This window comes from Camelus dromedarius, chromosome 10, assembly GCF_036321535.1.
Source record: "Camelus dromedarius isolate mCamDro1 chromosome 10, mCamDro1.pat, whole genome shotgun sequence".
NCBI lineage: Eukaryota > Metazoa > Chordata > Mammalia > Artiodactyla > Camelidae > Camelus > Camelus dromedarius.
In genome coordinates this window covers 3,144,494-3,156,536 of record NC_087445.1, presented here as the reverse complement: position 1 = coordinate 3,156,536, position 12,043 = coordinate 3,144,494, and the positions used below count along the sequence as shown (strand labels likewise).

Genomic DNA, 12,043 nt, shown 5'->3' with positions numbered 1-12,043 from the left:
AGCCATAACATTTGATAATGAGACATCATTTTCAAGTAGTTAAAAGGGTCATTGGACAGAACCCTGTGGACTGACTCTGGCTTCCTAATTGCTAAGCATTGAAACGCCACATGCCCTCTAAATTACGAGCGTGCTTGAATTTTTTATGGGAAAGATATTTTTTTATGTAGGATAATTTTCGTGTCTGATGTTACATTAGCCAGCCAGCTCTATCAGATTATGCAGGTTGGCAGTTTTACTCACCTGATCCCTACTTCTCCCCTGCAAAGTTTATTTTAAATAGAGATTTAGGAATGAGAGAGACGGGGTGGGGATGAGGGGAATGGGTGGTGAGAAAACACTGCTTGCTGGTCATTCTCATCAGCCCTTGGCATTCTTAGCATAGTCTCACCTCTGTTGACAGAGAGCGGTGGTTCAGCTGCAGGCCCTCGGGAGTCGGGGAGTTGGGGTTGGGCGCTGTGGGCCCCAGGAGCCCGCTGGAGCAGTCTCCCCATTTCCTCCCTGGCAGGGCTCTACCTTTCCCTGAGCAGTGGGAGCCCCTGGAAGGATTTCATAGGCCAAGGGGGCGCCCTCAGCAGAGAGCCACGGTGGCGTGTGGCTGTGTGTGTGTGTGTGTGTGACCTGCGAGATGGTGTGTTTCTGTACTCCGGGCCTAAGGCTGGGGCCCCCACACCAGCTGCGCGTGTGGGGCAGTTTGTGGGCCAGTTTGTCCTCCAGTGTGTCTCTGAGTGGACGGAGAATGTTGGAGGGAGAACCATTTTATTGCTTTCTTCTCAAAATAGAGGAAATGCCCCAGGGTGGTGGGAGAGACGGGGACAAATATAGTATTTCCCTTTTCCTGCCTGAATACCCTTTTCCCACTGGGTTTCATTTTCATAAGATCCTATCAACTTCAACTAAAAATAACTCCATGCCATTTCTATCAGATTGGTCCTCTTATCATTTACGTACTGTTTGTTTTTTTTTTTTCCTGTTCAGAAACTTTTGTGCAAGGGCATAGGAGGTGGTCCTAAGATGCTTGTCTTTTGGACACGGCACGTGCGCCACAGTTTCTGGCTGGGACCCCCTGTGAGTAGGTGGCGGAGGCAGTCTTGGTGTCCTGGCTGAGGGTGGTCAGGAACCTCCCGAGACTCAGACGAGCTTATCCCTGCACTTCCTTCTTCCATGACCCTTCTTTCAGGAGGGGCCATCCCATGTGCTTGTCCCTCTGCCCCTCCCCGCCTCCCGTCAATGAGTACGGTCCGTGCACAGTGCTCAGACGTGGCCCCAGAGCCCAGTCATTGTCCACAGCAGTGGTGCCAGATGCCGTCAGCCCCTGTCCTGCTGCGAGGAGGCCCGTGATGAGTCCGCAGAGCCGAGCCAGCGCTTTGGCTGTAAGGCCGAGTCGAGCAGTGAGTCTCTTTAGTAGGTGCTTGGCCGAAGTTGGGAGATGGGACATTGTTGTTGTCTTAGGGTATCATACACAGTGTGCCGTTTTACCAGATTAAGGTTTTTGATTATATAAAATTATTAGGTTGATAACTGATTTTAACTGATAAAACCTAACTTTGAGGTTTGGGAAATGAGTGGCTTGTATTAAATTTTAGTACATGAACCAAACACAAGAATTCCCATAGTCCCTCCTTTCCTAGTCGTCTAGAGTGTCCATTGCCGTGCGTAGCCTAGTGCCTGGTCTGGGTTTGCCCACTGCGAAGGTCTGCGTTCCCAGGGTGGCCTCTGTTCCCAGGCCCCGGCACTGCCCCCGCCGGCAGCGCGCAGTAACAAGTAAGCCACTCGTGGTTACTGGCTAATAGGGCCATGACCTGATTTGAACTCCGTAATGAGGAAAGAGCAGATTTATTTGCTCCTCCTGCACGCTTTCCTCCCCTTATGCTCCTTTATTATCTTTAAGAGGAAATTGAATAGCAAAATTCTGCGTTCTCATAATGTTAATAGCCTGATGTCATCTTTTCCACTCTGGAGTTAAAGTAAGAGAGACAACGAAAAATGTTTTACAGTTTGGATCTGCCCAAGGCTTCAGCTGTAGGCTCTCTGTGTGTGCTTGAGTGAGGTGTAATGTATGTACCATAAAATTCAGTGTGTAATTCACTAGTTTTTGTGAATTATATGTGAATCATGTTACAGTCTTTTGTTTGTTTGTTTGTTTTCCAAGTTGTGCAGTCATCACCAAAATCCAGTTTTAGAACATTCCCATCGTCCCAGAACGACCCCTGTGGCATTTAGCAGTCGCTGCGTGTTTCCGCCCTCTCCCCAGCCCTTGGTAGCCAGTGGGCTACTTTCTGTTTCTGTTGTGTAGATTTGCTTTCTCTGAATTTCGTAACAGCATGTGGTTCTATGCATTTGCCTTCTTTCACTTAGCTTAATGTTTCTGAGATTTATCCACTTTGCAGCTGGCATTAGTAGCTTGTTCCTTTTTACTCCTGAATAATATGCTGTTGTGTGATGTACCACATTTTGTCTGTCTGTTCACCAGCTGCCGGACATTTGGGTTGTCTCCAGCTTGGAGCTGTCTTGAATGACGCTGCTGTAGAGACTCACACAAGATTTGGTGTGGACGTGTGTGGGGCTTTTTTGTTTGTTTTGTTGTTTGGGGGGTTTTTTGGAGTTTTTTTTGTTTTTTTTATTTGGTGGACATATGCTTTTAGTTCTCTTGGGTAGATACCTAGAAGTCATATAGTAAATTTATGTTTAGCTTTTTAAGAACCTGCCAGATTATTTTCCAGAATGGCTACACCGTATTACATTCCCATCACTGGTGTTTGAGGCTTCCAGTTTCTCCACATCTTTACCGCAGGCCATATTTAAGGAATAACCTTAACCTTTGACTTGTTTTTTTTTAATATTCTTACGCACAGAAGAAAGCTAGGAACAAAAATTTTTAAGCATCATTAACACGTTAGTTAAATAAATTATAGTCCTTGGTACTCTGTTTTCTCCAATCTCTGGATTCTGCCACCGGGCATGCTTGCAATAGTTTGACAACTTTCCATTTAATTACATTTTTTTCCCTTGTAGACTTGATATAAAGTATGGAGGGTGTGTGTGTGTGTGTGTGTGTGTGTGTGTGTAGGTAGGTAGGTAGGTATGTGTACAAGTGTGTGTGTGTATATATGACGTTAATTGTTTAAACGTTAGTTTACTTTGAGAAGGGATTTTATTTTTTTTTGGCTTTTCTTTTTTTAGTTTCTCTTGTTGAAACCGAAGGTTATAAGTTTATATTTCTGATCACATACATTGTTTTAATATAGACTAGACATGTGTATCTATAAAACCATGTCTTATGGTGCTTTAAATAATTAAATGGTGAAGTTTCTGGCTTACAGAATTAGGTAGCTTTGAGGAATTCTTTATTAAAAATGCAACTAGGGGTGTCTGTATGAATCTGGGCTATTTCCAAAGGCCTCGTAAAAGTTATACAGGAAGAATTTTTATATCACTTGACATGGCAGGGATTACTGTGCACTCTCAAGACCAAGTGGTGAAAGTTTTGCTCATTATTTTGTTTATTCTAGGGTTTGCAGGTATGTTTTACTTTGGCAGTGAACTTATCAAATAAACTTATTTTTCTAAGTAAGTCATTCTGATAAAGCATTCTGCTAAAATATCCCAGTCATCCTGGGTGAGGTTCACAACCACTCCTTGGATATGAGCAGAAGCGTGAGCCCCAGAACATGCTTTGCAGGCCCGTGTATCTTTTGAATTTGTGCTTGTTCAAGGCAGGTTTTAGCAGTGGCCAGGTAAGGATTATAGTCTTCAGGGAGGGGAGCATGTGACCTAACAAGGGGACAGGATGAGAGGCACCCAGGCGCCAAGTGAAGGAATCTGTGGGAGGGAGGTAGCGGCAGAGCTGATTTCCTCCTGGTGTGACAGCTGAGGAAACGGCCTCAGCTGAATACAGTTTGCTGAATCAGTCTGGCCTCCATAAGCACCGTGGGGGCAGTTTGGTGTAAAGGAGTGGTTCTCACAGGGCAGAGTCCCCGCCATGGCGGTGATGCGGGTGTCACGGTGGCTGGGGTGCTCCTGGCCTGCAGTGGGCTCAGTCCAGGAGCATTGTGCCTGCAGCGCACAGCGCTCTCCAGCATGGTGGGGGATTATGTCAGCCCCTGCACAGCCTTCAGTGCCTGCTAGCGAGTTGCACGCATGAAAAACCTGTTCTAGTATTTCAGCTGGAAACCTCTTTCATATGCATGGTTTTAATATTTACCGAATTTTCTAGGAATGCAAGTGCCAGGTGAATCTAGGAAGATTGTATTTTGTTGAGTTTTCCTAAGGGTTGTTTGCCATCTTGGAAAATCTCGTCATCAGGGGAATGCTTTTGTGTCTAGCTACACCTCACGCCTGCTTCGCTTTGTGTTAATAGCTGTGTGCTTATGGGGAGTCCCCAGGCCTCTCATTGCTTCGTTATGTGTTACAGGGTACTGAGGCTTGGAAGTACTGAAATCCGTAGTAATGCATTCTCACCCGCTTTCCTTCCAATTCTCCTTTATGTTCAAGATGAGGCATTGTATTAAGGTCCCCCCGTTATATGTACTATGCGTGTTAAGGTATCTAAGAGTTTCATTTCAAGGTAGTTTTAAAAGTAAGGAGGCCTTGCTGCTGATGTCACGAGAGCCATTGGTTCAAGTTACGACAGGCTTTGGCCGTGTTACTGACATCCTAAATTTGTGTGTGTGTGGAGGGAAGTGGCAGAGGTGACGGGAGGCATTAGCCGCTCTCAGAGGATGCAGGTGGAGCCACGCATCCAGGTAACTGTGGGGGCGGGTGCTGCGTGTCATGGAGCCGCGTTGTTTCCTGTAAAGTGACTCTCTCGTGGGCTGTGCAGCTTCCCCAGGTCGCAGCCTCTGCCCTCTGCCTTCACCCACACGGAATCCTCCCAGTCACAGGCACCCTCGCGGCCGGGAAGCAGTGGTGCTACGAGGCCAGCCACGTACTTCTGAGAAGAGGTGTGGTTGAGAGGCGTAGAGCAGAGATGAGGGTGAAGGATGCAGCTGTTGGGCCTCCTGAGGACATTACTGACTTCCGTAGGGGTGCTGCACGTTCGCAGACGTTTAATCATCTCGCCAGTCTCCGTTTTCCTGGCCTTTGTCCTTCCGTCGGTGTGTGTTCCTGACAAGGAGCCGTGCCCCTGTTATGCACCAGAGCCGGTGCTCCCCAAGCCCGTGTCTTCTCAGCAGGGCAGGGTTCCTGGGAGCCGGTCGGCGTGAGTGCTCTTCTCCCCGTGTGCTGTGTTCCTTCTGGGCTCCCAGCGCCCTCCTGCCTTCTGCCTGCCCAGATGCTGGTCCCGCCTTCACCCCAGGGCTTGAGCGGCCAGCAGGTTAGCCGGGACACAGTGATGAGGAAGAAAGTTAGTTCAGCCATATCATGGAAGCTCCTGAGAAAGCTTTATTCAAGGGCAGGAGGTTGGAATTAGTTTTAATTTGGTTTCATTTGTAATAACCAGGCCACTGTTAATATAAAAACTTGAGTTTCCACCAAGCCTTAGCACATGCCTTTGAGAGTCCCTTGGTGAAATCTGAGTGACAGCACAGGGTGGCCTGGGCTGCAGGACGGCCAGCAGGGCTGGCTGGGCAGGCTCCCTGGGCGCTCCAGGTCACATTGCTCAAAGTGTTGAAATCTGGATTGAATGCCAGGCTGACTGTTGCAGCCATGGTATGTTCTCCCAGTTTCTGCACAGAGTAACTAAGTTTTGTTTTCTGATGTGGCACCTTTCTTGTATTTTTATTTTAATTCAGCATAGTTAGGCCCTGCCTTCTAGTTTCAAACAAACCTTGAGCCAAGAAAATTAACATTCTCTTCTCATTATAAATGTACTACTGTCTATTAAAGAAGATTTAGAAAATATAAGAAGGTATAAAGAAAAAAAGTGAAAATTACCAGTAATCCAGTCATCCAGAGAGCTACTGACTCTTTTTTGGAAGGGGAGGAAGGAAATTAGGTTGATTTATTTATTTTTATTTTAACGGAGGTGCTGGACCTTGCACATGCTAAGCACGCGCTCCCCCTCAGAGAGGTACTTTTAATGTTTTTTGTCCTTTAAGTCTTTTGGTGAAAATAATTACGGATAAAGAATGAGAGCGTGTTTTTTTGTCAGTTCTACTTTGTAACTTCAAAGGTGGTTCATTCAGATTGCTTAAAAAAAATGAATTCAGTGATCCTGAAATTCTGCCTTTTTTGGACAGATCTGTACTTTCATAAAAAGTACCTTGATTGACAGTGAGTGCTGGAATTCAGCTTTTAACTGTAGCTGCAGTCCTGACTTTCCCTGAGACTTGTATACCTTGGCTAAATCCATTTGGAAACAATCCCCCGTGTACTGGCGTTCACGTCTGTAAATACAGAATGTGCCTGCGTCTCTGTCTCGTGAGTGGATGGTCTGATTGGGCCACGGGGGCTCATGGCTGACACGCCTTTTCCCTTGACTCTCCATGTGTGACAGTTGAGGTAAACGCGGCAGCAGCCGAGCTGTGTTTGCTCCTCCTCTCTCAGTATGAATCAAACTGACATCCATCTCCAGATCTGAGGGCGTGCTGCCAGTTCATCTCGGCACTTGCGTGTAGTCACAAGATGGAAATTATGGACGATGAGCCTCTGATCAGCAGTTAACTATGGGGCTGTTTCTGTTCTTTTTAAGAGTTTTGCTGAACCTGATACTCAACTTATTTCTAAAAACTATGCAGTTATACAACCATCTCTGGCTTTCTGGCTTTTATTAAAATGCAAATAGTTTTAACTTCAAAGTAGCATAATCGAATCCTGAAAGGGGTTGTTGCTCTGATGCTTTGGTATTTTTGTTTTATCGTCCGGCCTGGCTGACTTTTCCGACCGTCTTGCTCTCTACATCAGCGAAAAGCCCTCCTGGCGAGGATGGATCCCAGGCTAGTGGAAGGTCTGGCGTTTGCAGCGTCCAGCTCATTTCTGGGGTGTGCAGGCACCCCGTCCCTGGCCTGTAGCATTACTGCACGGAGGTGCGTGTCAAATGCAAATTTGTGTGGGTGAAGAGCATTAATTATTTTGGTGATTAATAGATTCTGTGCATTCACCTGAATTCACTTAACTGAAATGGAGTCATTGCATCTCTCTGCATTTGTTCTTCATGCATCTGCTCTTTTTAGTTTAAAAGGAATGTCATGAAACTTACGTGGGCTGCCTTCTCTCACAACAGCCAGTAGCAGAACACATTGGGCCTGCGCCACGTGTTTGTTCTCAGAGCACCAGAATGTCAATGTCACGTAGGCTGTCATTTTCAGTCCCTCAGAGCAACTTTTATAGAAACTGATACCTGATTGAAGCCTGGCCATCCATCAGAGGCCGGGGGCACGGTCCTGTGCCGATGCCCTGATAGTGGCCAGCAGGTGGAGCGTGAGGTCAGAACCACACGCCCCTGAAGGTGAAGAGGGGCTGGTGGGTTTCACTCCCACGGCGAACCAGTTGTTGCTAAAGCTCACCTGTGCGTCCTCTTCCAGCCCACATCCCGAGGGCGGGAGAATGAAAATATGAACTTCCTCAGCGCTTGCTGGATCCTGTCATTTTAGGTTCACTCTTCGAAATGTATCTCAGCTGAGACAAGTGAATGCCGTCTGCTCCCCCGTCTCTCAGCTTGCCCCAGGTGTCCGGAGAATTCTCCCATTTGTGGACTGTGCACCACAGCTCAGGGGCTTTTGATGTTCCACAGACCCCACCCCTTCTTTTGATTACATGTGTTTCTGCTAAAGACGTGTTTTTGCAGTGCTTACAAAGGGCATAAGTAAGTTGCTCAGTCCTCTATGGCTTTTTGTACTTCGTGGTTTCTCTCATCCTGTTGTATTAACCACAACACGGAGAGGTGCCTGATCAGAAGGCACACGTCCCAGGATATCCAGCTCACGCGTGGTGGCCCAGAAACCCTCCGGTATGACTCCGGGCAGGCCGAACAGGCGAGAAATCCCACTGGCCCTGACTAGCCGGGGCCAAGTGCTGGAGGTGTGCTTTCCTCTTCAGTTCACCCCTCCTGGAGCTGTAGGTACCCCTTCTGGCCCTCTTGGGGTGCTGGGGCCGGGCAGGTGTTCTGCAGGTGCAGGGGAGCCATTGTGGGTCCAGCGCAGCCCATCAGAGGGCCTGTCCCTTCAGGACCAGAGCAGGCTTCACCTCTAGGGAAACAGGGCAGGCCCTGCAGCAGTGTTTTTGAAACGGGCCTCTGAGATATTCTCACTTAAGTAAGTTCTGTTGTTCAAAGGTGTTTCTATTGACACGGAAGCCACAGGGTCCAATCAGGAGATGTTTCCCTCTGTCTTGTGGGGGTCGGGCTGGGGGAGATGGCGACCTTCACTTTCACCTTGCGTGTGCAGTGGGACTAGTCAGAACTGACCTCCCAGCGTTTCTCTGCTCTGTGGGGCGCCCTGAGGCCCAAGGCTTCATTTTGGCACAAGTCAGTAGTACCAGAGGTCGTTATTTATAGTGAGTAAATGACAGGCGTTAGGTAGGAATAACTGCGTCTTCCCTGAAGCAGATCAGTGAACGCACAGCTGAAGTCAGGGCAGGGCGATTTGTAGCTGTGACCACTTTTGTTCCTTTATTCTATGGTAAAATAGCCTTATCGCTGATGTAATAGGATGTTCTGCGCTGTAAGATTCCCAGCGGCCTTGACCGAGTAGGGGTATGTGTGTGCGAGTAGGGGTATGCGTGTGCTCGTGTGTGTGATGGGGGAAAGGGTTTTCTAATCCTGGGCCAAGTGCTGGAACACTGGAGTTCATTTTAAATGGCTATTTTTAGGACACCCATGTAACTTCCAAGGAGATTTCAATTGGAAACAGTGTAGCTAGAGGCACACCTGACATGGTTGACTTCAGACAACACAGGCAGCTAAGAATAGCCCCATGCCCGGTGCTGTTAATCTCTGAGGCAGTTCTTTACTCCTGGGTCATGGAGGCTAGAGGTTGGCACAGCTGACGTGCCAGCCTAGTGTGGCCTCATTTCACCTCTCTTTCTGAGACCTTTGTTCTTCCCTCTGGGGCTAGTCTCTCCTCCCCTGTCAGTTCAGGTGCCTCAGTCCCTCCGGGTGCCCAGCCCTTGTCTCCATCTCATCTCTCACAGCACCCTGCGCGCTGGCTCCTTCCCCCTGCAGAGCCCCCTCATCAGTCTTGCTCTCCTCCCACCCCATCCCACCTCCTTTCTTCCGTAGGTGCCATGATAAACCAGGAGAACCGATGGGCTTACATCTGTGCGGTCCTCTGCCCGTCAGCGATTCTTCATGTTAAGAGATTTACTGAAGGTACAGTTGCATAACTCAGAGTGTCCCCTTTCTTGAAAATGAAGTATTAGATTAATTATATGACACTATAATAATAAATTTAACCTACTTAATATGCCTTTCCCCAAAAAGATCACATGGGAAATTTTTGACATTTAGAGATACAAGCTTTACATTGAGTCTTTGGCAAGATTCAGCAAGTCACAGTACTGTTTTTTGGTATTTATTTTGTGACATTTCAGAAATGGGAATATTGTATAGCCAGAAGTTAAATGCCCCAAATCCCATGTGTGAGCAGTTAAATTTGGTATGCTGTAAATAAGAGTTTGTAATATCAGAGCGCGTTATGTGCCCAACCAAATAGGGACTTGAAGGTTGTGTCAGCTGTGTTAGTGCAGTGAAGCCATCAAAAGTGAGAGAATTACTTCCTCAGTGGCACGTTGAGGACACGTCCCCACTTTGTCCTCTGTTAGAAGTTTGGTCTAGAGTCTTGACATTCATGGTACTTTGTTATTGGGGTACAGATTTGAAAGCTATATTTTCAGCTTTATTTGAAACATAATCAGTATTCTTATTCCATGCTCAGAGCCAAGAGGTAAGTAGCGATTATTTTAACTTTATTCTCCCTGTACTTTTGGATGAGAGCTTAGGTGTCTTCATAAAGGGGATCCGTGATGAGAAAAAGTAGACCCAGATACCCACTAAAATACTTACCCCCCGTTTTCTCCTTCCTTGCCACGGGAGTCTATTTGATAGAACAGCGTCAGGTACCGAAGGACAGAAGTGCTACATGCACATTGTGTTCTCTGACACAGAACATGGAGACGAGAGGCTCTGAGGCCATGTTCCTTGTAGTTTGGGGATCATAAATGGGGCAGAAATGACATAAGGGGCGAGGTTGAAACAGTTTGAAGGTTAAAACGAGCCAGTCTTCACAGTCTCCTTGGGTATTAATTTTCCCCAGAGCCACACACTGTGGCCTGTGAGGCCCCCTTGGCTCATCAGTGTTCATGTGGGCTAAAGGCGCTTGTATGGAGATGTAAAAATCCTCATGTTCTTAACGGGAAAGGGTTGGAATAGTCATGCTTTCAGTTCTAATCAGCTGACAGTCTTTGATTAGGCATGAGCCACACGGAGATAAAGCAGATCCTGTTTCAGTGACGTAAGGTGGGCCTCTGAAAAGAGAAGCTTGACAGGCAGGCCTTGCTCTGTGACTCTCTCTACGGGCTGGGTTGGGTTGATTGATACAATTCCTGCTTTTGTGACAAACCTGAGATTCAAGTGGGAAGACGTCCCATACACACAGCATTTCGTTGAATAATTTGGAAAGAAAACATTTTTAACGATAATCACACACCAATTTTCTCCTGAAACTGGACATTGATTGTTGGCATAGTTGAAAAATCTGTCCCTGTTATGTGTCCCATGGGAGCAGTCAGTTACCAGAGCTAACAGTCCGCCTCACGTTGAGGAGACAGGTGAAACACCTTGAATACCTGAGCAGTAGTAAGTCTCAGGAATTTCCTTTGTACTGGTGATCTGCTGGCTTTTTTTTTTTTTAAACAAATCCCTTTGACACCAGATTCAGATAATATTTTTAAAAGAAGTTGCTTGTTGCATAGTTTGTCTGTCAGTAGAAGCAGGCATCCATCCACCCTTCATTCATTCTCCCTGTTGCCTTAATTCATAAAGATGGAATTTATGTGGTATAAATTATCTGGTAGGTCCAACTTGCTTTTAATCTTTGCCTATGGAAGAAAATCCTAAATTTTAAATAAATTCTGAAGAGTAGCAACCCTTAAAATGACAAGGATCATAGTGAGGGGTGAGGGAAGGTCTTTCATTCCTTAGAAATGTTTGATACTTTTTAAAAAAGCTTTCCTGGGGGGAGGGTCGAGCTCCTGCTTAGCATGCTCGAGGTCCTGGGCTCAATCCCAGTACCTCCATTTAAAAAAAAAAAGCTTTCCTTATTTCCTAATTACCTTAAATAAACATTGGCCGTAAAATATGTATTTACTTGCTCTTAAAAAACAAAAGTGTAGCATTGTATTCCTTTCAGCAGATGTCAGAATGGTGGGGAGTTTTGTTTTTCTTTTTTAACGTGGGGAGAACACTAGTTCCGAGCGTCACCGGGTGTGGTGTAACTGAGAGGAGGAGGGGAGCTGTCGCCCTGAGCTCCCGTCTGCCCTGGAGATGCCGGGCTGAGTCGGCCGGGGGCTGCGGGCGGCCGAGCCCTGTGGTCCCCCTCTCCTGGCTGGGCCGCACGCGTGCCCGAGCACGCGGTACCCTGAGTGGCATCTCTTGCCTGTTCAGCTCCTAGAGGATCAGACGCTCACTGCGACTTGACAAGAGACACATTCTGAATGTGTCACTTGCAGAAAGTGGTTAACACCTATTTTCATTCAAAGCAGATATGCGTCTGTTCAGTTTGAACATCACAGATGTGTGTCTTCCGCCTAAGCGTGGGCATGAAAACTGTGGAGAGCCCAGAGAGGCTTCTGGAGTTTTTTACCTAAAAGACCTCAGAACATAGTTGGTATTTGGTTAGAAGTAACTGTTTTCTGAAGTTTCAGGAGTGACATTTTTTGGGTTCACCTTTTAGCCTTATTGTGACTTTTTTTAAAAATGAAGGATTTTAGAAACCTCTAACCATTTTATCTTAAGAATTCTTTCGGGAATCATCCTTGGTTTATTTTAACCAGAAAGCTGATTAGAGTTCACGGATAGAAAATGATAGGCTGTACAAATAACCACGAAAAATGTTTTTGTCCTTGGCACCTAAAGTCATTGTCAAAGTATTGCCTCATTTTGTCATGA

At 46.6% G+C, this 12,043-nt stretch overlaps 1 protein-coding gene across 7 annotated transcripts in view; it reads left to right on the top strand.

Moving 5' to 3' along the window:
* The window catches only part of AOPEP (aminopeptidase O (putative)), a 324,357-nt gene that overhangs the window by 265,266 nt on the left and 47,048 nt on the right, over positions 1–12,043 (top strand). Inside the window, exon 14 of one of the 7 annotated variants that reach the window (XM_064490108.1) lies at positions 9,158–9,247. The exons of the other annotated variants lie outside the window; for them this stretch is intronic. Coding sequence (XP_064346178.1) covers positions 9,158–9,166 — 9 coding nt within the window. The 3' untranslated portion in view covers positions 9,167–9,247. Of the gene's footprint in view, positions 1–9,157; positions 9,248–12,043 lie in introns of those variants that run through there. 7 annotated transcript variants of the gene reach the window in all.